At 40.0% G+C, this 25,508-nt stretch overlaps 1 protein-coding gene and 1 pseudogene across 2 annotated transcripts in view; both read right to left on the reverse strand.

The window, feature by feature from the left end:
• The window catches only part of TESK2 (testis associated actin remodelling kinase 2), a 141,143-nt gene that overhangs the window by 40,305 nt on the left and 75,330 nt on the right, over nt 1-25,508 (reverse strand). Inside the window, exon 4 of one of the 2 annotated variants that reach the window (XM_072649235.1) lies at nt 20,861-20,909. In XM_072649235.1, the coding sequence (XP_072505336.1) occupies nt 20,861-20,909 (49 nt within the window). Of the gene's footprint in view, nt 1-12,541; nt 12,816-20,860; nt 20,910-25,508 lie in introns of those variants that run through there. The other variant, XM_072649236.1, reaches the window with a different exon arrangement.
• LOC140530055 (rho guanine nucleotide exchange factor 3 pseudogene) lies at nt 1,947-3,643 on the reverse strand (annotated as a pseudogene).

The following is a 25,508-nucleotide window of genomic DNA, read 5'->3' on the forward strand; positions in this document are numbered from 1 at the left end:
ATGCTGCTCAAAAGTGACTATTTCCATTGGCCACGTGACAGCCTCCTCTTGCATTTCAGCTACAGTTAGCTAACCAACCTGTATCCTGTCAAGGTTAGTGCACTAGTGACTTACCACTTCCTTCTAATGCTAGTTGCATTCATTGGTTCATGAAAAAGCTTTTCACTTTCATGTAACTGAATTTATCTATATTATCTCCTTAGGGAATTCATCCCCTACTCCAAGCTGTCAAAGGTATATAGATCGGTATATTTAAAAAAATTTTTTTTCCCACTTAATGTACTTTATTTTAAGTGCTTCCAGAAAAGTTTTAAGACATTACACAAAAACATTCCTCTTCATCTGAGTCTTCAATGCCTTTCTCTTCCAATCTGGAGCTGCCTCTTTGCCCAACACTCTGGTTAGCCCCAAGTCCACGGTCTCCTCAAAGACCATGTTTCATTCTTTCGCTTTCTCTTCTGAACAGTCTCTCTCCTCTAGCCTGCTTTTATCAGTGGATAGGCTGTTACTCAACACATTGACTGCTCTCAAGAAATCACTTTTAATAAACTTGTAATAGGAAAAAAAATTCACCGTATACAAGATCTATAAACACAGAAATTGGTTTTACAGGTTAAAACTGAGCACAATAGTTTTGTTTCATTTTTTAAAAATGATGTACTTATACCTTAGGTTTTTTTACACTGGTTTATCTTATCACAACAAATTTCTTTAATGCACATGAGATACATACAAGGTAAACTGACACATATGTCTCCTTTTTTTCCTGTAAACTTATAAGACATATAAAATTTTTTTCAAAACCCAACTACCCACTTTGGCAACAACTTAGTATTATTACCACTAGTGATGGTGTGGGTAGACTTTTGTACAATTCAGCCTTAATATTTATACTCTAAAGAAGAATTTCAGTATATTTAGCATAGTTACTTAAAGTTCACAATCCACCCTGCCCTAATTGAAAATAATGACGATGATGGGCAAGAGTCTCCAGCCCTTGAGACAAGCCTCCATAGGTTGGTGGCCCACAGATGAGGGACCAATCCGACTCCACTATAGAACCAATCAGGATCTGAGAAATAGATGATTCTGGTCAAAACACAGGGTAAGAAACCATAGTAAAGCTAATCCTGCAGAAGAGGCAAAGGATGGGGGTGTCTTTTCAGAAGGAAAACATATTCATGATTTCAATTCCAACATTCCCAACTCAAATCCTAAAGGTCAAGAAAGAATAATTTGCCTTCCAAAGCTTTTTCTCCCTATCTTGTACATGTAAACAGAGCCATCACCACCATCTTAAAGGTTGTTTTTTTCTTTTTTAATCAGTTTTTCTCTTTTGGAAACAGCATTTTAATTTTTCCAAATACATATAAAGATAGTCTTCAACATTCATTTTTATAAGGTTTTGAGTTCCAAAGTTTTCCTTTTCCCTTTCCTTCCCTCCTCCCCAAGACAGCAAGCACTGATATAAGTTATGCATCATGTTAAACATATGTCCACATTACTCACGTTGTGAAAGAAGAATCAGAACAAAAGGGAAAAACCACAAAAAAGGAAAAAAAAAGCAAAGGAGAAAATAGCATGCTTTCATCTGCATTTAATCAGTTTTTTGCTCCCAAGTCTTGATGAGTCTGTCTAGTGGGTACAAAAGGACCAAGAGCAAGGTCCACTTGACACTCACTATATTATCCTCATTTGGAAAGTTCACTTCCAGGATCCTTAGTGATTTGGTCTGGTCATTTCTCTGATCCAAAATCATGGTATTGACCTGAAGTTAATGCAAGTCATTGACTCCTCCTGTTCTTGCCTTTGTTTCTCAAGCATTATTATGACCCATCATCAGAGGACACCTGAGAACCTCACTGCTCCCTCCCCTGCTTTCCTCTTCTGTATGAGGCATCTAGAAGAGCCCTAAAGAGACATCAGCACTTCTGATATTCCGTTTTTCACCCAGCAGGACAATTGAAAGTAACTGAAAGTAACTCTCATCTATGCAGACACAAACAGAAAACAACTTGAAATGATATAAGCAAGGTCCAATTTACAGATCAACAGTTACAGCAACCCAGGCAAAAAGGCAAAGACAAGGGACTTCAGACACCATCAGCAAGGTGTGAAAAGGGGCTTCTCCAAAGCCATTCCATTTATTGAACGCAAATACTGTACAAGTAAGCAGATCTGGGAAGGACAGAGAGGTTGTTTCTGTCTTTTTTTCAGTTCCCACAGGAGTCCGTCTGCTCCAATCGAGGCTGACTTCACTCATGTCCATGCTACTGCCCCACTGGTCCATTTGCTCCAGCTTGATCTCTCCACTGAGAGGGGTGGGCAGAGGAGAAAACTTCTGGGGGCCCAGCATCTCAGCCTGGTCCATGGCACTGAGAGCTGTCTCTTCTTGATGGGTACAATTAAGCCACTGTTGTTTGTTGAAGGTGTCTCTGGCCAGCAGGGAGTGAGACTGGCTCTGAAGCTGATCACTGCTGTTGAAGGTGCCTTGGATAGAGCCACCAGGTGGACCTCTTTGTTCTGCAGGTTATCTGGCAGACAGTCCTTTCTTCACATGTTATGACTTGTGGTAGACTTGGTAGCACAGCTGCTTGTTGTGATGACAAGTACTTCTTAAAACAGGAAGAAGTGCAGTTTCACACCCCTGTTGTTCTTCAGTTCACCATGGCAACACAGTGGCCAGGAGCTGTCAATCAACAAGTCTTTCCAGCCTTTTTTGAGATAGATCAGACTGTCCAAATAATAGTGACATTCAGATTACCCAATCTTGGTGCTGATCTCAGCCACAATCCCCTGAATGAAGTTTATGGCCTCCTCCAAGTGTTGTGGGTCTGGGTTATCATTTAGAGAGTGCCTCAATTTATCTCTGAGAAGTAGAGGGTACTTCACTAGCCAATGTCTGGGGATACTAAAGAAATTTGAGAGGCCAGCTTTCAACTGAAAGGTGACTCCAATATCCTGCACCTACTCCTGCCTCTTGTGATCCAACAATGTCTTGGCAATGACTGAGTTGCTGCAGTAGCTATTGTAGGAGCTAAGACATGGCAGCCATTCCTTTAGGACAGGGCCAATATGCTTGGTAGATCTATCCTTTTTCCTGACTTCTCAAAGCTAGCTGAAGAGATCTTCATGCAGAGAGATTAGAAACTCCAGTTTCCAAAAAAATATGATTTAATTCTTGCTCTGTCATTACGAAGAGTTTAAGTGTGGGGTCATGATTGGTCTTTTTATTTTTTATTTTTTTGCTAATTTCAAGGTCTCTATCAAGTCTTTTTCTCCTTAAGAAAACTCAAAGATTTCCTCTTGGTGTTTGACCTCCTTTGAGGTAGGTATCTGGTTCATGCAGTTTGCTATCCCTTTGCTTTTTGCTCATGGGAGTCACATTTCTGGACCAGATCACTGGGTGAGGATATCAGGGCAACTGTCACTGTGGAAGCCGATCGAACGCTGAAGAGTCTGACTGAATTGCTTTAATGGAGTGGTTTGCCAGTGATGTGACTGGACATAGGTTTGACCTGTTCCCTTGTTACTCAGCTCATTCATATACTTGGCTGGGAAGCTTGCTTTCAGTGCTTTCAGAGCATAGTTTGTCTTCTTGACCAAGAAGCACAAGGATTAGTCCTTGGTCACCATGGTGGCCACTGAGGGCACTGCTGCCACATCAAGTATCAGAAACACCAAGGCCAAGTTGGATCTCACCTCAATGGTGCTTGATAACAGCAACAGAAACCCAGAGTACAGCATGCATCCCTCACAAACCATGCCTGGCCAGATGATCCCACCTGCTGCTAGACTCAGGCTGACTGCTGTGTGTTGGGTGGCTGAGACAAAAAAAGAGGTGGGTTGGGGCTGCTGCTGCAGCTGGTGCCAGAGGTTGACCTCTTTTTGAATTTTAATATGTCATGATCTTTCACATTCAGGTCACGAATCCATTTTGGATTGATTCTAGTATATGGAGTAAGATGCTAGTCTAAACTTAATTTCTGCTAGAGTGCTTTCCAGTAAATTTTCAAGCATCTCTTGCTGAATAGAGAGTAATTTTCTAGGCAATTTATGCTTTGGGGGTTACAAACGTTGAGTTATTGAGTGCAATTATTTCTGATTCTTTTTTGTCTAGTCTGCTGAACTAAACCACTGACATAATTTTTTACTTTTTAACCAGAACAAAATGGTTTTCAAGATTACTACTTTATAATACAGTTTGAGGCCTAGAAGTGTTTTACTCTACTTTTATTCCTACCTTTTTTTTTTATTACTTCCTTTGATATTTTAGATGTTTTACTTCTTCAAATGAATAATTTTTTTTCCTGATGGCTCAGGAGGAGAAAGTGAGGCTGGTGACCTTGCACAGCCCTCCCTCCCTCAAAACAAAGTCAAGTGCAAGTCATGTCATCATTTCTTTAATGTCATGGCCTTCTTCAAAAACGAAGGGCAAACACAACAATTTTTTCTAGTTCTATAAAGTATCCCTTTGGTAGGTTGATTAGTACAACATTAAATCTGTAAATAAGTTTTAGTAGTAATGCCATTTTTATTATGGTGGCATGACACAACTAGGAGCACACAATATTCCTTCAGTAATTTAGTGTGTTCTTTAAGAAACATTTTGCAACTGTACTTATACAGGTATTGACTGTACTTTGGCAGACTGATTCCCAGATATTTTATGGACTCATGAATATTTATTTTAAATTAATCTTTTCTGTTACTAACTACTGAATTTTGCTGTTTTTATTCAAAAGAAATGCTGTTCACTTTTGTATAATAATACCATAGGCTGTGACTTTCTTGAAGTTTTTGTTTCAATTACTTTATTGGTTGGTTCCCTGGGATTTTCTAAGTAAACCATTATGTTATTAGCAAATAAAGGTAATTTTGTCTTCTCTTTGCCTTTCTTTATACCTTTAATTGCTTTCTCTTGTCTTATTGTCATTTCTAGAACTATGTAAAATAATAGCAGAGGAAAAGGATATGCTATCACTCCTACATTTAATAAGAAATTTTCTAGTTTTTCCCCATTGTATATGAACACATACAAAGTACAGTAGGCAGCATTAGAAAATAATATATATGACTATAATAATGTAACTAAAAAGAACCCCCACAAAACAACTAAAAATGAGTGTTGTGTTATCAATTTCCTTTAGCTTTGTTGTCATTTCCCTCACTGACTTTGTTGGTTTGATTTGCTGTGCTCTTATTTTTAATCAGATTAGCCAAAGATTTATCAATTTTGCCAGTCTTCACAAAGAACCAATTTTAAGTTTTGTTTATTATTCTTATAGTTTTTTTTATTTCCTATTTATCTATTTTTCCTCTAATTTTAAATGTCTTCTCTTTTGGCTTAATTTGAGTTTATTTATGGCTTTCTGATTTTTTTAAATGGACATTTAGTTCATTAATCCTGTCCCTTTTCATTTTATTAACACAGATTTTTAGGGATATAATTTTTCTCCCATTATTTAGGATTTCATTAAGTCTCAATTTGGGTCTGTGTCTTTTATTTATGTTCCCTGAACTAATAACTAATTTTATTGGTCTATTTTTTATAACTAATATATTAGTTATACCATTGCTGCTTTTTTATTGCTGCTTTATTTGCAATATCTCTACGTCCTAACATGTGATCATTTTTTGTACAAGTTCCACATAGTCTTGAAAAAGTACATATATTCCAAAGCAATCTCATTTATAAGATGCGTTAAGTATTTTAATTCTAGTTTCTCCAGCAATTTAATTCTGTATTTTCTCTTTTATTTACCATTCTGCTAAATCTCTCCTTAACTGAGAGAGGGAAATGAATTGTTTTTGTATTATTGTCTGCATCTTCTTGTAATTCTGCTGATCTTTCCTGGAGCATGTAAGTTTGACACTGACATTGGTTTGCTTCCTATGTATGACTCCTTTCAACATAATGTAGTTTCCTTCTTTATGTCTTTTTATGTTGCATTTCTTTTTTGTTTTTGCTTTGTCTGATAGCACGATTGCAACGGATTCACCTGATGCATAGTCCAGCCCCTCAGTTTCATTCTATATAAGCCTTTGCTTTGTTTTCTTATCCAATACGTCACTGTCTTTCATTTTATTGAGTCGTTTAAGCCATTCACATTTAAAGTTACAAAATTAGGTTCAAATTTTCTTCCACTTGGTCTTAATATTAATTTTTTTCTAAATTAAGATTTATTTTTGTTATTCTTCTTCTTAGGTAAAAGACTGTACTTTGTCTCCAGTTAATTTTGTTACTATTTTGTCAGTATAAAGAATCTAGTTGATGATCTGCTTGGTATAGCATTAAAACTGTAAATCAACTTTAGCAGTATTGACTTTTTTAATTGATTGGCATGAGCAATGAATATTTCTCTAACTATTTAGGGTGTTTCAGGTTTTTTTATTTCCCTAAGGAATATTTTATAATTGAATCTATTCAAGTATTTTGTGTGTTTTGGTAGATTTATACTCATATTTTGTGCATTTTGTAGTTATTTTGAACGGCATTTTCCTTTCTGTTATTATGTTTTAGAGTTTGCTGTTATTGTATAGAAATGCTGTTCATTTTTGCTAATTCATTTTGTAGCCATCAACTTTGCTCATTATCTCAATGACTGTCTTTGCTGATTCCCTAGGATTTTCTAAGTAAATTATCCTGTCATCAGCAAAAAACGACAGTTTTTTCTGCCCTTTGTCTATCTATACACGTATAATTTCTTTCTTGTCATTGCTACTGCTAACATTTCTATAACTACATAAAATAATAGTGAGGAAAGGGCATTCTTGCTTTACTCCTGTACTTATTAAGAAAGCTTATATTGAACCCAAGTTGCATACAGTACTCTCTTTTACTTTTAGACTGATATTCGGTATATTTTTAAAAGGTTCTTCTACACCTATACTTTGTAGGGTGTTGAGCATAAATTTGTGTTATACTTTGTCAAAGGCTTTTTTCTGCATAATAGTAACAATAATAGCTAGCATTTATATAGCACTTTACAATTTTCAGAATACTTGACAAATATTATCTGATTTTATCCTCACAACAACCATGGGAGGTTGTTGCTGTTATCCTCCCCATTTTACAGAGGAGGGAAAAAGAAGCTAAGATACTTGACGGGCTCACACAGCCCAATATAATAAGTGCTGGAGGCCTGATTAGAACTCAAGTCTTTTGACTCCAGACACTGGACCACCTGGTACCATTCTGGGATATATCCAATGTGGTCACAACAATTTTTGGATTTTACTTAAATTTTGAATCAATATTCAATATGGATCTACAATTCCCTTATGATTTATCCTTCCCTTACTTAAGTGCTGTCCTAAAAGAATGCTGGTAGAGTGCTCTCTTTTTTCAGAACAATTTTTATAATATTGGTACTAACTGCTCTTTAAGACCTTAATCCTCACAAAAGAAGGTGAACTCTCTTAAAGGCAGAGTTTAGCCTATTTTTTTGGAGTCAATGCATTGGAAGCAGCCTGAGGAACCAACTTACAACTCTCCTTTGGTCCATCACTTCTCCATTTCATCAAGTTAAGTCAATAAGTCTTTATAAAGGTCCTTTGTTGCTGGGAGGGACTCAACCTCTCCATAAACTTCTACAAACCAATGTCAATACATCATCATGCCAAAGAAAAGATACTTCTAAAAGTAGAACCTAACATGTAAAGAAAAAGCATCATTTATAATCTACACCAGCCATCCCTCCCACCCCCAAAACAACAAAGATGAACTTACTAGATCATCTCAAAGTAAGGTGGGTAGATTAAAAAAAAAAATTTTTTTAAAGGACCAATTTCCTGATTCATAGACTGAGTACACTGGACAAAACACAGAGGTATAAGATTAGCCAAACACTGACCACCCAGGTCTTGAGTAGATTTATGAACATGATCTCATTTTTAAAATGAAGTTTCTCCTGCACATCCCACATAAACTCTGAGGCACTTAAATCAACATGAAGATAAAGCATTGGCCTGGGTTTAAAAGATTCTCCTTCTGATAAAGAGGCCACATACCCACAACACATAGGAAGGTGTTTGGGTAACCATTAAAATAACTTTTCCAGTCTTGCTATTTTCCTCTCTAGAGTAAAAACCATCAAGTAAAACTTATGGATAGGATGCAAGGAAGAGGAAAGATGATGGTGAAGCCAGAAAAGGGTGGATTAGAACACACCTAGCAATAGGAAGCTGACTTGGGGTTGGTGAGCTTTCATTCGAGGGTTCAAAGAGAAAAGAAGGAAACAAACCCAGGTCCAAGCTCAAGGCATCTCATAGGCTAAAGGCTGTGCGATAGGATGCAGAGGGCTGGGCTCGGAGGCTGGAGACCTAGGTTAAAATTCTGGCTTTTACCTATGTGATTTTGGGTAAGTCACATCACCTAAGACCTCAGTTTTCACCTCTGTAAAATGAGAGCCTTGAATTAAATGTCTCCTAAAGTCTTTGTTTACTCTGCAACTGATCTAAAGCCCTTAGAGGCCATGTTTTCCCAAACAAGAATCTGTTAGATCCTTCCTTCCATCTGGCCTCAGCCTGAAGCCTCCAAGCAGAGGAAACCTAGCCCTCACCAAGGCAGGCAGCTTCTTTTCTGAATAGTTCTAATTATTAAGGAAGGCAAGCACTCCCTTAGGCCTGACACGGCCTTTCTACAGCTTCAGTCCTTTGCCCTTGATGTTGCAGCAGCCTTTCAAATACGTCAGGACAGCTCCTCTTCAATGAATGCACATTTATGAAGTAGCTGCTATGAACTGGATCCTCCACTGAGGCTGGGGAGATAGTCACATAAACAGTCCTCCCTCAAGCAGCTCACATGACATGAGGGGAGAAAACCTGGAGACATACAAGTACGTACAAAATCAGTGCCAGGTGATGGGGGGTGACAGTGCTAGGAGCTGGGGAGACTGGAAGAGAGTTCACATAGGAAGTGGTGTCTGAGCCGTGCTGGAAAGGCAACAAGGGGATTCTCAAAAGTGGCAATAAGGAAAGAGTACATTCTAAATTTTAGATACATAATGCAACAACACAGAAATGCCCACAGTTCGTTCACATCCTCATATGACATGACTTCCCAGACTCCTAATCATCTCATTTTCCTACTCTGAACATTCCCCAGTCTGTCCATGTCCTTTCCTAAACTTGAGCCCTTTAACTGAACACAAGATTCTGGATGTACAGAAAACAGAGTGCTCGTAGACACGAGCTCCAAGTCCTATCTGTTTCTGATGGTGATCTCTCAGGAGGCAGAGGGCACAACACCTTCAGAGAAAGTGGTCAGCTCCCATCCCAACAAGGGTTGCTTTCCGTGGTTCTGGCACCCAGGCTAGAAGCAGGCCTGGTGGTCTAGGGAAGGGGGAGGGCACTGCAATTCCAGGGGCTCTTGGGCTCAGGGTCCTAGGTGTGAGGAAAGGTTGTGGCAGCTTGACCTGCCTGGCACATGCCACCTTTTGTGCCTCTTTCTCCAGGTGCCAAGATATAACCGCTAGGCTAGCTTGTCTGTGGTGGCTGTTGGCAGCAGCTGGTGGACATGGTGAGATCCTTACCCAAAGGAGTTGCTTCCCTGGATGACTGCTTTCAGGGGGCAACAGCAGGGCAGGCCTGGTTGTCCCTATTGCTCAGGTTCCTGAGCTTATCCATCAGTGTGGGGAGGAGAGGGAGGAACGACCGTTCTCCATAGCTGTTATTCTCCTGGATGGTGTTTGTAAGGGCCAAGCTAGAAGCAAGTCTGGTGACCTGGAGGGTGTTGCTATCCCTAGGGCTTTTGGATTCATGGTCTTGAGCTGTCTTTACTGGCACAGGCTGCGTTCTGTCTCATTCTCAGGATGCCTTAATGCTTCTACACCGCACAGCTTGAAGTAGTCAGAAGAACCTCACCCTTTGTAAGGAATGCTTCTTACATTTGGAATCTGTTCTGAGTATCCTTTACAACAGCAGCAAACACCTTTGGTTAATATCTGTTTCCTTGTTTGCTGTTTCACTAAATCAGGAAAATAAGATGATTCTAGGACAAAGTTATTGCCATATCAGAGAATCTTGTATGACTTTAACTTATGCATAGGATGTACCTTGATAAGGTTGTTTGGCCTACAGTCTTCTTAAAAATTACCAATAAATATGGTAGGATTCTCTGAACCTTTCAGAACTTATGAAGTTGTGGTCTGCTTTCAAATGTTCTATGGAAATACCTCACTATTATAGCCTGCTAACATTTATATTAAAAACAAAATCTGTTTACATATACAAGTATATACACATATATATATTCAGAGAGAGATAAAGAGTATTCAAAGGTTATGAGCCCTGGGATAAAACTGTACATTTATCCTTATATCTCATCTCATTAGACTTGGTCTAATATTCAAAACTGTCAAGATGTCTTTGAATACCGTACTCTATTCTCAGATCTGCGACGTATGTCTCTCAGATTCCTGACACTGGAACATTTGAAAAACAAGACATCCAAGTCACTGCTAAATATGTTAAAAAGAACAGGGCCAGCTTTCCCAGCCAAGATGGTACAGGAGGAGGAAGCAGTACAGGTTCTCCCTAACAATGACCAAAAGAGAAACTACAGTGAGTCATTTTTTCAGCTCCTGGTCACAAATTCAACCTACAGGCAAGTGACCAGGGCAGGAACTGTATGGGAAGGGGTGTATTGGAATCATGAACTCAGCACCTAGGGCTCTGGGGTAGGCCAGCTAGGAGTGCCTACCAACCCAGCCTTTGGACTCCTTGGACCTAAGCCAATAACAAAGAGGTCACTAAGAGGGGTACTCAATGCTAAATCAACTCACAGGATATGGTGGACTCAGAACCCCTCCCAAACTAGTAGCTCAGGCCTGAAACACAGAGCTAGCTGTGGACACCCCCAGAAGTTGCCCAGAGCAGATCTTAGACTCAGTGCTGGGGCCAAAAATGCAGACTCAGGCCCAAAAGAGCTCATAGTGAAGCCAGTATGAATCCTTTTTTTTCTCCTAAGCCAGAATCCCTTCCTGCCCTAAAGGACCTGACAACACAGGCTCTCACATCTGTTGCCCTAAGGACTACAAAGTCACTCACAGAAGACTAAAGAAACAAACAAAAAGACAGAGTTATTATGAGGCCAGGGATGCCCAGGACACAAACTCAAAAACACCCACAAGCAAGGCCTCAAAGAAAAACAGCTGCTTACAAGATAAATTAGAATTAACAGAAGAAATGAGGCTAGACTTTAAAATGGTATTGTAGTTGAAATGAGAGTGATAGAGTAAAGAATTGGAAAAGAAGTGAGAGCTAGAGAGGAGAAACTTGACCCAAGAGGTACAAAACTTTACCCAAGCAAGAAACACCCTGAAAATTAGAATGGACCAAACAGAGGTTCGTAACTTCACAAGACATTAATGAATATTTTTTTAAAATTAAAAGATTGGAAAAAAAAAAAGAAGAAACTGAAATACCACTTATCAGAAACAAATGACTTGGCAAACAGATCAGAGAGACATAATTTAAGAATAAATCCTAGCCATGGTTGGGGGGGCAGGGTTTGGAGAACTTTTTGATCCTCATTACACTTTCCAGCTTTCCCCCTACCATCATCACTCAGCAACCTATCTTTTATAGTTCACCCTTTCCATTTTATTTTCCAATCAAGACTTTGGTAGCCTCTTATCTACTCCCTTCAGGACCCTCTTCTGGCCTCACTCAGTTCAGTGGCCAGCTCCCAGTCTCTCTCCTTCTCCACTCGTGACCTCCATATAGACACTCCTTCAAACACTCTAACTTCCCAGTTTCTAAATCTCCTCCATTCTCAGCCTTTGTTCCTCCAGCCACTTCAGCCACAGGGTAGAAGATCACACTCTCCATCTTTCTATCACTCACGAGTATTCACTTCCATGGTCATGATCTCATCATTCCATCTCTCCCTCTGCCTTGTAACCCCAAACCCCGTTCTTTGCCCTTGATGTGACCTCCAACCCCTCAACTCCTTAGTTCTTTCCCAAATCATTTTCCCTGTAGTGACTACTCTCCTGCCTTTCCCATCATTACCCTGGTGAACCAGCTGAACTTTACTGTCCTTTTTTCTCAATCCCTTCAGAGACTTTTATCCTACCAAAGATCTCGTCCTGCTAAGCCCCAGCCTTAGATTACTCCCACCATTCACCTTCTGCACTCGTATCATAACACCATGCTGACCAGGGTGACTACAACTGGGCCTTCACTATTACAGGCAATCCTTTCACACCTCCTTAGTGATTCACTGTCCCACCCAGCAGAGCGGTTTTTTTCCAAACCTTCTGATCTCTCATTAAAATTCACTTGGCTTCCACCCCCCATCTTCTTGGCTGAGAGCTTCTCCTCATATTTCACTGAAAAAACCAAGACCATTCACTGAGAGCTCCCTCTTCTCCTTTACTGATCTCACATTACTCAGATGCCTTTTGCCACCAACACCCCTGCCTCCCAGGGCCCTTCTCCTTGCCAGGCAAGCCCTCTACATGCACAAGGGATCCCATTCTACCCCATCTTCTCCAGCAAATCATTCTCTTATCATTCCAACTCTCTTACTTACCTCAGTCTCTTCCTGTCTACTGGCTGCTTTCCTGCTTTCCACAAATATGTCCACAGTCAAGATCACATGGGATTTAGCAGCTTCCAGTATAGAGAAGAGCATGTAATGCAAAATTCCAAAAGGCAAAAGATACAGACTTAAAATGAAAAGTAATTTACTCAGCAAAATATGTGTGTGTTTACGTATGTGCATGTGTGTGTGTATGTGTGTGTGTAATGGACCTTTGATGAAACAGGTGACTTCTAAGTATTCCTGATGAAAAGGCTAGTAGAAACTTCAGAATACAAACATAAGAACAAAGAGAGACATAAAAAGATAAATACAAGCAATCAAGAAAAGATAAAGATGAAGTATTTGCATTTTAACGGAGCAGGGGGTGATGGTAGTATGGTACAAGTTTCCTCTAAGAGCGCTGATGTCAGCAAGGGTCATAGAATGAGTTAAATAAGGGCCTGTGAGTGATTTTTGTTATGTTTTGATGATCTTACTAGGAGAAAGGAAAGGGAGAGGAAGAAAGGATACACTAGGAAAGAAAAGGAGAGGAGTGGGGAGACATCTCAAATAATCGAGAGCATAAGAAGTCTTTACAAACAAAGGAAGGGTCAGGGGAGTGGGTAGCACTTCAACTTCACTTGGAACTTCTGATAAGTAAAGGGAACAGACCCAGGAGAACAGTTTATAACAATAATACTGAAAAAACCAACAATTTTGAAATACTTACAAACTCCTGTTGACACAACGATCAACCAGGGTTAACGAACAATGATTAAGAATACTGCCCACTTCCTGACAGAAAAATGACGTGCAGAGCAGCCATGAATTTTTTTTTGCCAATATAGCTACATATATTTTTGTAGGGTTTTTTTTCAGGGCAGGGAATGGAAGTGGTGAAAAGAAAGGATTAAAGAGAACAGATGCCTATTAATTTTTTTGAAAATTAATTTAAAAATTAAAAATGTTAATTCTAAAGACCAGAGCCAAGGAGAAACACATAGGGTACTTCTCTAAAAGTCTCTTTCCAACCTGGCAGTGGATGTTAAAGCTCACCAGTGTGGATATTATCTCCAATGTGAAAGAGGGAAACATTCTGGATCTGAATTAAGGGCACCCTTAGCAAATGCCCTTAACTTTTTTGGGCCTTAGTTCTGTCCCTGGTAAAATGAGGAGGTTGAACCAGCTGATCTTTGAAGTTCCTTCCAACACTTAATATACAAAACTAAGGTGATACTCCCCAAAACAGGGAAGACAATAAACGACAGTAGCAGAGAACATTACATCACATCTGGGAAACTGGAATCTGCAGTTGGCTGTTGTCCATTACAAATAATTGATGTGTTTCATTACTTTACCCAGGGAATCAACTTTCACTGTGGTGAATGCCTTGGAAAAAGGGCAGCACAGAAACCATAAACTGACAGACTGCGTCAAGCCCTTTCTTTAACTGACAACACAGAGGATTTCCATTCCTGCTATCCCTGAAAATCTGTGCCTAAGTGTGTCTGTATGTTTGCAGAGAAAGCAGCTGCAGCTCTCTCTGGGGCTCCTCTGCGTTCAGATGAGCCATGTCACAACAGTCATTCCTGTCTCTCTGGAGCACCATAGCTTTGTAGATAAGTGCTGCTCAAGAAGACTGGAATTCAAACTACCTCCCAACTCCTCCCACCTTAATAGTGCCGGGCACACAGTAGGCACATAATAAATGCTTCTGGATTGACTAGAGACTACTCATTTTACCTCACTGAGTCTCATTCTCACATCTATAAAATGGAATTAATCCTAGAGCCCCCTCCTCACAGGGTTTCTATTAAGTTCAGATGAGATCGTTTCCCATACAGTACTTGTATGCCTTAAATGCTTTAGAAATGTCAGCTATTAGTCAACTCCAAAATACTCAAGTGAATATATGACTCTGATGTGGGAATTCCCACCAGTGATTCAGATGATAACCTCTCTATGCCATCTGGGAAATTCTTGCCAATGGCCTCCAGCTTCCTGGCCCAGGACGGGGGGCTTCCTTGCCTTCCTTTAATACTACAAGGAGGCCCTCAGAGGCCCAGCCAGTGTGCTGAGGGTTTTAATACTGCAAAGACACCAATGGGGCATCATGATTATTCACTGGCTACTCTTCACTCTCCCTGCATGGTCAAAGATCAGAACTGGGGTTCTTCCCCTTCCATTTCCGTGGTGACATCTTTTATTCCAATTCTCTTTCAGGATTCCTTGTTTGAAAGGTATTGTGGCCTGCTCAAGTCCATCTTGCATCTTTCATGTGATACTTGGGAGATTTCATTTTCAGTTCTTCAGAGATTAATGTTCTATGACTCCCAGCCACAAACCATCAAGCCTTTTGTCAGTCAGCAAGTATTGATTAAGTACTTACTAGGTGCCAGGCACTGTGCTAAGTGCTATGGATACAAAGGAGTAACAAAGAACAGTATGAACAGGGCTCCTATCTTCAAGGAGATCACATGCTAATCAAGGAGACACTTTGTAAGTAACTAGGTACACACCAGATATATACAGAGTAGATGGAAAGCAACCTGGGGGGGAAGGCGGGACCTCTTGGGGAGGGGGATATGGGAGAGACAGACAAAGGCATCAAGCAGAAGGCAAGACGAGCTGAATCTTGTAGGGAAAGGTTAGAAGGGAAAGAGCATCTAGGCATGGCAGACACAGCCAGTACAGAGGCCCAGGAATGGGAGATGGGAGGGTCACATATCAGGAACAGCTAGTAAGCTGGAGTAACTGGCCCACAGAGAGCCTGGAGGGGAGTAGTGTCTAAAAAGGCTGGAAAGGGGCCAGGATGTGAAGAACTTTTAATGTCAAATAGATAATGTTGCATGTGATCTTGGAAACAACAGGGCACCCCTGGAGCTCACTGAACAGGGGTAACAAGCAGATCTATGCTCTAAAAAAATGACTTGAGCAATGGAGCAGAGGACTGAGGAATGAGGAGAGACCTGAGGTGAGAAGATCAGTGAGAAGGAAGGCATCATGAACTCAACACGTCCAAACCAGAACTTACTATCTTTCCCTAAAAGTCATCCCTCCCTTCCCAACTTTCCTATACTTTGAGAATATCACCATCTTCCAAGTTATTAAGATTAAACACTTCAGTGTCATCTCCAATCCTTCATTCTCACTCACCAAATGTACCCAAACTGCTGTCAAGTCTTGATACTTTTCTCTTTATACCATCTTTCAACTATGCCCTCTTCTCTCCATTCAGACTGCTACCTTCTAGTAGAGCTCCTTATCACTTCTCACTTAGACTACTGCAAAAGCCTTAATTTTTTTAAATTAAGTTTTTTATTAATGACATTTTTATCATTACCATAATTTCCTCCAATATCTTTCTCCCTCTCACTTCCTGAGAGCCATCCCATAAAATAAGATGTTCAAAATAAAAGAGAAAAAAATCAGCATACCTGATCAATACATTTTAAACTGAAAATATGTGCAATGGAAAATACCTGGTGACCTCCCATCCCTGGAAAGGGCTATTGTGGGGATGTTGACTCATACCTCTTGTCTGGAGACATGGTTGTTCTCTGTTATTCTGCAACATTCACTGAATGTTCTGTGGCTGATTTTTTATTTACATCATTGTAGTAATACACATTATTTTCCTGGCTCTGTTTACTGCACTCTTCCTCAGTTTGTATAGAATGTTCCATGCTTCTCTGGAATCCTAATATTCATCATTTCTTTATTTTTTAATTTTAAAAATTACACATATATATGTATGTGTGTGTATATATATATGTGCGTGTGTGTGCACATACACACATATATTCAGTTAGCAAAAATTGCCTTCTCTCTTTCTACCCTATTCCTCTCCCAAATGAGGATGGAATAAAAACAAATCTCCCATTAGGAACATGCAAAATTAGGGTGAAGAAAGGCTGCCCATTATCATACTCAATATTGCACTAGAAATGCTAGCTATAGCAATAAGAAAAGGAAAAGAAACTGAAGGAATTAGAACAGACAATGAGGAAACAAAACTACCACTCTTTGTGGAAATGATGGTGTACTTAGAGACACCTAGAGAAACAACTGAAAAACTACTTGAAATAATTAGCAATTTTAGCAAAGCTGCAGGATATAAAATAAACCCACATAAATCATCAGCATTTCTATATATTACCAACAAAGCCCAGAAGCAAGATATAGAGAAATTCCATTTAAAATAACTTTAGACAATATAAAATACTTGGGAGTCTACCTGCCAAAACAAACTCAGGAATTATATGAACGTAATTACAAAACACCTTTCACACAAATAAAGTCAGCTCTAAACGTACCAATTGATCACGGGTAGGCTGAGCCTATACAACAAAAACGGCAATTCTACCTAAATTAATTTACTTATTCAGTACCATACCAATCAAACTGCTAAAATTATTTTACAGAGCTAGAAAAAAATAACAAAATTCATCTGGAAGAACAAAAGGTCAAGAATATCAAGGAAATTAATGAAAAAATGCAAAGGAAGGTGGCCAAGCTATTCCAGATCTCAAATTCAATTATAAAGCCATAACCATCAAAACAATCTGGTACTGGCTAGGAAACAGAGTGGTGGATCGGTGGAATAGATAAGGTACACAAGACACAGTAGTAAATGACCATGGTAATATAGTGCTCAATAAACCTAAAGACCCCAGCTTTTGGGACAAGAACTCACTACTTTACAAAAACTGCTGGGAAAACTGGAAAACAATATGGCAGAAACTAGTACTGTAACCAAGATAAGGTTAAAATAGGCACATGATTTAGACATAAAGGGCAATACCATAAGTAAATTAGGAAAACAAAGAATAGCTTACCTGTCAGATCTATGAAGAAGGGAAGAATTTATGACCAAACAAGAGATAAAAAGTACTACGAGATATAAAATGGATAATTTTGATTATATTAAATTATAAAGTTTCTGCACCAACAAACCCACCAAAATTATAAGGAAAGCAGAAAGCTGGGAAACAATTTTTACAATAAATGTCTCTGATAAAGGCCTCCTTTCTCAAATATATGGAGAATTGAGTCCTATTTATAAGAATACAAATAATTTCACAAGTGTTAAATGGTAAAAGGATATGATGACAGATTACAGATGAAAAAATCAAAGCTATTTACAGTCATATGAAAATGTTCTAATTCACTATTGATTAGAGAAATGCAAATAAAAACAACTCTGAGGTATCCTCTCACACCTATCAGACTGGCTAATATGACATAAAAGGAAAATGATAAATGCTGGAGGGGATGTGGGAAAATTGGAACAGTAATGTGTTACTGGTGGAGTTGTGAGCTGATCTGACCATTCTGGGGAGCAATTTGGAACCATACTGAAGGGGCACACCCTTTGATCCAGCATTACCACTACTAGGTCTGTATCCCAAAAAGATAAAAGGGAACTGACCAAAGAACTTTCTATCTTATAAAAGCATCACAAAGTACGGACTCTTTGTACTAACTTTTAGGACCTTAACAACTCACGGTCTTTGCTACTGGATCCTTACCATCTATAATTTCACCAAACAGGCTGCAGAAAAATCAAGGGTCTCCTGACCAACTGCCAAGCCCACCCCGCGTTCCCACAGACCTGGTCAACAACCAGATGCTGCCATTTCTAAGTTCACAGCATCCTAGCCTTCCACTTCTTACCCCTTCTCTCTATTTAGAAGGTAGCACCCTAGGTCAGCAGACCCTTATTAGCTCTTAGCTACATTATGGCAACAGCCTCCTGAGGAGTCTCCCTGCCTCAAGTCTCAAAGCTCCAATTTAACCTCCATGTGGTCGCCAACCTAATTTTCCTTAAATATAGATCTGGCTCATGTACTCATCAAATAATGTGCTCAGTCAAAGCCAATAGCTTCCTATCGCCTCTAGGATCAAATGTAAACTCCTCCACTTCATTTTTCAAGACCTATTCGACATGACCCCAACATATCTTCCCAGAATAACTGGACAACACTTCACCTCCGACAACCTGCAGTCCAAACAAACAGGCCTTCTCTCTGTTCCTAAAAGACAACATTCCATCTCCTGCCCAGTCCTTGTACTGATCATCCCACACTGCTGGAATGCATTTGCTAACCCTAAATGCTGCTCCCATAGTCCCCCTCTCTCTAATTCCTCTCTCCCTTCTCCTTTTCCCTCTTCTTTCCCTGTTGAATGAAATGTGTTTCTCTGCCTAACTGTACTTGTGTATTTTTCCCTCCTTGGACCAGTTCAGATGACAATGATGCTCAAGTGTTGCTTGCTCCCTCCACCTCTTCCTCCTTGTCTGTATCTTCTTCTACAAATGCTCCCCAAAACTGTGAGATCCCTTTCTCTACTTTTCATCTCCCTTTTTCCCTATTGTATTCTTCCTCCCATCCTTTTCCAATTTTCCTTATAGATCATTAAAACATAACAGAGCCATGCCCAAGACGTGTGTCATCTCCATGCATTTGCCTGGCTGCCCAGTGCATGGCTGGGATGTACCACCTCCTTCCTTATCTGCCTGTTAGAATCCTCATTCCCCTCAAGACTCAGCTAAAGTACCTCCCTCTAGATCAGTACTTCTTAACTTTTACTTGTGTCAAAGAGTCCTTTGGCAGAGGCTGAAGTCTACAGACCCCTCTCAGAATAATGTTTTTAAATGTATATAACAAAATACTTAAGATTACAAAAAAAATAAATTGTATTAAAAGTGTTATCAAAATATTAAAAAAAATAAATTCAAGGGCCCCAGGTTAAGAATCTATATCCTGATTCCTTCATATGCTAATGCTATTCTCACCAATCACTTTGTATCTTTTTTTGAACATACCTATATGTGTACATGTCATATCCCCTGGCAGAATGTAAGCTCTGACGGCAGGGACTGTCTCACTTTGGTTTTTGAATCTCAAGCACAGAATAGGTGCTTGACAAAGGCTTCACTGATTATCGAGGTCCCTAAGGCCTAGTAGAGTATGTGGCATATGGTAGGCCCTTAAAAATGCCTTTTAATGGAACCTTTCAAGAGGCAGCTAGGTAGTACAGATGATGAAGTGCTGAGGCTGAATTCAAATCCAGCATCAGACACTTACTATCTCCGTGACCCTGGGCAAGTCACTTCACCTCTGTTTGCCTCAGATTCTTCATCTGTAAAACAGGGATAATAACAGCACCCACCAAAAATAAAACAAATAATGTTTGTCATCAGTGTGCCGAGCTATTCCTTTCCCTTTCCCCTCCACCTTCCTCGGAGGAAGTTTGACTCTACATCACAAACAAATCTGGACTAGTGGGGCAGCAAGAAGACTTCAACACGGTGAGCACTTATGGTTGCCAAACATCTTGCTGTTAAGAGACAGCTTGGACAGTCCCCTTCTTGAACTGAATTAAAGTGATTTAAGTCTAGTAAAACTGGATGGAGCCCAGGCAGCCAAAACCAATCTGTTCGAGACGGGATTCTGGTTAGACAATGTACTGGACTTGGAGTGAGAAAGATCTGAATTCAAATTCCTCCTTAGACATGTATTAGCTAAGTGATTTACTAGGAAGTCACTTAACCACTGCCGGTCTCACCTGTAATATGCGGAGAATAATAACATCTACCTCCCAGTGCTGTTATGATAATAAAATGAGTGAACAGTCGCAAAGTGCTCAGCCAACCTTAAGGTGCTATATATAAATACTAGCAGCTATTTTATGATTCAGATTGTCCTGAGGCTTGGGGCCAATACCACCACTAGTAATGACAGCTGATAATCACACACAAACTGTCAGATTTTCAGCATGCTTCACTTGCATTGTCTACCTGGGGAGGAAGTACTTAGAGGGACAGCTACCTCCATTTGACTAATGAGGAAACTCAGGCTTGGAGGAAGATAAGTTACTTGTACATGGTCACATAGCTATTGATTATACAAAGCAAGATCTTAATCCAAGTCTCTCCTGCCTACAAGGTCAGAACTCTTTCCACTAGTAAGTCATTAGGAAGCATCAGCTCTGTCACTGAAAGAGCACAGAAACAACAGTAAGGCAGGTATAACAGAAAGAGCACTTGATTCAAAGTCAGGAGGCCTTGGCTTGAAATGCAGCTCTGCTATATACCTTGGGCAAACTTCTCCTCCTCGTGGGCTGTAGTTTATTCGTCTATAAAATCTATAATATCTGACTTCTAAGTTCCTCTCATCTTAGAATATATTGATTGCAGTGGCGGCATTAGACATACACAGTAAACACAGAGCCAGGAAACTGTCAAGACTATGTTCATATTCTATAGACAACATGCTGAAGATAAAAAGGGAGAGATTTGAAGGAGCACATTCACTGGCCTCTTACCTCTGTAAGTGCATGCAACTGCCCTTGGTGTACACATACCCCCATGAACCTACAAAAAAAGAGAGACTTTTTAAAAGTGAAAATGACACTGAACAGAAATACAATCCAGTGGGAAGGATTGGTTGCCCATTCATTTTTAAAACAATCAAACTTCAGCATCACTACAACATTACTTACAGTCCAATATGCTGCTTACGAACATCCTCCGTTCCAAGGCATTCTTGAAATTCAATGCAACAAACCCATGGTTATCCACCCACTAAGTACAGGGCACTGCAGCAAGCACCATGAGAAATATAAAGTTCATCAATCAGGCACTGAGTGCTTACCAAGTGCCAGGCACTGTGTTGAGGATGCAAAGAAAGACAGTCATAAGCATTGTCTTTAAAGAGCTCACTCTCTAATGGGAGAGACAACAGGCCAACAACTCTGCACAAGAAAGAAGACAAATAAAGTTCAATGAGTGAGAAGGTACTAGAAGCAGCAGAGCCTGGGAAGTGTCTCCTGCAGAAAGGGGCATTTGGGCTGAGCCTAGAAGAAAGCTATGGAGGCTAGGAGGCAGGAGTGACAGGTGAGAGCAAGGCAGCCAGCAGAACTGCACGGCAGGGAATGTGGAAAAAAATGAAGGAGAAGGAGACAAGGAACACAGGAAGGGCTCAGCCAGTGATAGGCTTCAAAGACCAAGCTAAGGACTTCATACTTGATCGTGGAGGTAACAGAATCCTCACAACGATAGGCATATGTGTTAGAAAAACACTCTGGCAGCTGAGTAGAGCACGGACCAGCCTGGGCAGAAACGAGGAGACTAATGAAGCAGCGCAGGTGGGATGCAATAAGGTGAAATGAAATGTACAAGAAAAGTTGTGAAGGTAGAAGCAAGATTAGATGGGAGATGTGTGGTCAAAGAGAGAGGCTGAGGCAGAGACCCAGGTGATGAGGCAGGGGTGGACGGAAGGATCACGGTGTCCCTGACAGTAAAAGGAGAGTCAGGAAAATGTAGGTGGGTGTGTGAGCAAGAGATAATACATTCCACTTTAGACATGTTAAGTTTGAAATATCTACAGGACTCACACAAAAGAAGATGAAAAGGTAGAGCTCAGGAGAGAAGCTAGGGCTGGGTATAGAGACATGGCCATCATCTGTACACAGGTGATAGCTGAATACCTGGGGGCTGACCAGATCATCAGGTAAGAAGGGAGATTATCTAGAGTGAAAAGAGAAGAGGGCCCAGGACAGAGCCTTGGGGAACACATGCAATTATTGGGCATGATTTGAATAAAGAAGCAACAAAGAAGACTGAGAAGGAGCAGTTGGACAGGTAGGAGAAGCAGGAGAGTACAAGGTTACTCACACCTAGAGACAAAATATCCAGTTGGAGTAAATGAGTCAACAGGATCAAAGGCCGCAGAGAAGTCAAGAAGGATAAGGACTGAAAAAGACCATTAAATTTCTCAATTAAGAGATCATTTGGTGATTCGGGGGTGAATGAGGAGAGTCTGGTAGCTTTTGGAGAATTTCAATAAATAATGAGGTTAAAAGTCAGATTGCAGAGGACAAGAAGCAAGTGAGAGAAGTGGAGACAGCTAGTACAGAGCTTTCCTATGGAGCTTAGCCACAAAGGGGATGGATGATAGTTGAAGAGAATGGCTGGATCAACTGGAGGTTTTTTAAAGATGGGGATGATATGGACATGTTTGTAGGCAGAAAGGAGAAAGCCAGTAGATAAGAAGGGGGTAAATATAAGAGAGTATGGGGGTGATAGTTAGTGAGGGTAATCTGCTAGAAAAAACAGGAGGGGATGGGATCAATGGTTCATGTGAGACAGGGGTAAAGAAATAGCAGGAGATGTCTTGAGTGATGTGAGATGAGAAGAGAAGGGAAAGCTATCAGCTAATGGACTCAATCTTTTCAAGAAAGTATGAATCAAAGTTCTTAGCTAACAGGTTTGGGAAGGGGTTACCTAGGCATGTGGGAAGCTTGAGAAGAGATTTTAAAAAGGTTTAGAATAGGCTCTGGTAAAAGGGTGAGTGAATAGATGGAGGCATAAAAGTGCAGTGAAGGTCCAGTTGATAGAATGTAACACAATTGTGTAGAGGACCCTTTTCCTAGCTCTGTTCAGCAGAGGGGAATAGGAATGAAGGAAGTGGAGGATGAGAGTAATCGGAGGTTTAGGTTTCACAGACTGGGAATCAGCAACAGAACAGAGGAGCTCAACAGCTGGGGCCAGTGTAGACTGGAACTGATTTACTAAGAGGTCAAGATAGGGAAGGAAAGAGTATAGCTGGTCCTGAGGCAATGTCCTGGGGAAAAACTGAGAGGTGGAGGGCTTGGACATCAAGGCAAGAATGAAGAATAAAATTAGGGTTAGCCACTGAGATGACCATGCTAAGAAGCACATGGTCGAGGAGGGGAAATGGCACACTAACAGAACTGGAAAACAAAACAGAAGACAACAGGAGAAGAAGTACTGGGAGGATATGAGAGAGACTGATGGGGTGGGAGTGGGGAGCATACTCACAGTCTTTGAGTATCACAAGGGCTACCACACAGAAGAAGAATCAGACCTATTTTTCTTGATCCCAGGAGACAGGAATAGGTGGGCAGCCCAGGGAGTGTCTTTTACAAAAAAAGAGTCTGGGATCTTACAACAAAAATAGCAGTGGGAAACACAGAAAAAAGGAGGGAAGCGTGTCCATCTGAAATGTAAAGCAAGTCCAAAGATGACGAGTTGGGAGAAGGAAAGGAAGGACACAAAGATACCAGGGGTAGGGATCCAAAGAAACCCAGTGGTCCTAATGCGACAGGACAGGGATAGAAGCCATAGGTACAAGGGGAGCCTCATCAGCTCAATGAAGTCTTTGAAATTCCCCATTAAGTCAGGAAATACCGGCTACTTTTTACAAAAATGTAATTTATAAAAATTCTGAACATAACAAAGCACCAAATAAAAGAGCATTTCCCTAAACACAAGAGAACCAAAAGAGAGGATTGCATAGGAGACTGGGAATCTCTACTATGTATAGTTTGCTTTTCCCTTTAAATATATAATAAACTTAACATGCAATTCACAACCTGTCCCATTTGTCTGTGTTTGTTTTTACCCCTCCTTCTGTTTTTTTTAAATGTTCCAATAACTTCTTTTTCTTTATTTTCCTTTTTTGGGGGGGGAGAGAAGACAACCCTGTCGTTATCCTTTTTCTCCCTCCCACATCCTACTTCCCAAATGAAAAAAAAAGAAAAGAAAACGAAAACCCCTTGTAGCAGATATGCTACAAGCAAAACAAATTCCCACATGAGTCATATCTAAAAATGTCTGCCTTCTACTGCACATGGAGTCCATTATCTCTCCCACAAGAGGTAGATGGTAGGTTTCATCATGAGTACTCTGGAATTATGGTTGGCAAATGTACTGATAAGCATTCTTAAGACTTTCAAAGCTGATTTGCTTTATAATGTTATCATTTTATAAACTTTTCTCCAGGTTCTGTCCATTTCACCCTACATGAGTTCATACAATTCTTCCCAGGTTTTTGTGAAACTGTACCTTTCATAATTTCTTATCGTCAGCTGAAGATAGAAAAAAAGACAGAATGCAGAATGCGGAGAAGTGCACCTTCCTTTTTATTACTACGAACTTGACAAACATCTACAGACGTGGTCATTTCTCTTTATTACAGAACAGAAAAAGAGACTGCATATGTGAATCACTATTATGTCCAATTTTTTTTACATATTTCAAATTTAACATGAGTATTTCTCTACTTCTCTGTGTACTCTTCTGAACTCTATTTGGCTCTCTTTTGTTTATCTTTTAAATAATTTACTGATGGTATTTTCTTTCTTTTTTTCATTATAATTACCCTTACAGTACCACCTAATTCTTTCTCCTTACTCCCTTGTATCAAATAAGCTTAGCCCTGCAATACACACATTAGCCATATCTGAAAATGCAGGTGTCATTCTGTCCCTCTAGTCAATCACCCTTCTGCCAAGAGGTGGGAAGCATAATTCACGATTAGTTTTCTGGAGTCATGACTGATCAATGAATTGATAATAGCTGTTAAGTCTCTTACATTACTTTCCTTTAAAATACTGTAGTCACTCTACAAATCATTCTCTTGGTTTTGCTCATTTCACAGCCTTTTATCAGTTCATTAGGTTTCTCCAAACCCATCACTTTTGCCATTTCTTATGACACAGTAAGATTCCAGTACATTCACATGTGTTTATCCATTCCTCAATTAATGAGCACCCACTCTGTTTCTGTTTTTTGCTAAAAGAAAGAAGTGAAATAAGCATGTTTGAGTACATGGATCCTGGGCCATCTTTCTTTGATCTCTTTGGGGCACGGGTTTATTAGCAGTATTGCTGAGTCACAAGGTCCATATAACTGAGTGACTTTTTGGGGTTCCATGATTTCCGGAATAACACATTTCCAAATAGTTGATTGTATCCTCTGGCCTCTTATTCAAAGGAAACAAATTCAAAAAATAGCTAGGTAAAACTCATGCTTCAGGTGTCAATACACTAATTCACAAAGAGTAGATTACAAGAAACGTAAACAAAATCTTAATGTAAAGAGGTAAGTTTGACCTTATGGACATCACTAATATTTAATGGACTAGAATCTGTGATTGTAATATGGCTC

The sequence above is a fragment of the Notamacropus eugenii genome, chromosome 2 (assembly GCF_028372415.1).
Source record: "Notamacropus eugenii isolate mMacEug1 chromosome 2, mMacEug1.pri_v2, whole genome shotgun sequence".
NCBI lineage: Eukaryota > Metazoa > Chordata > Mammalia > Diprotodontia > Macropodidae > Notamacropus > Notamacropus eugenii.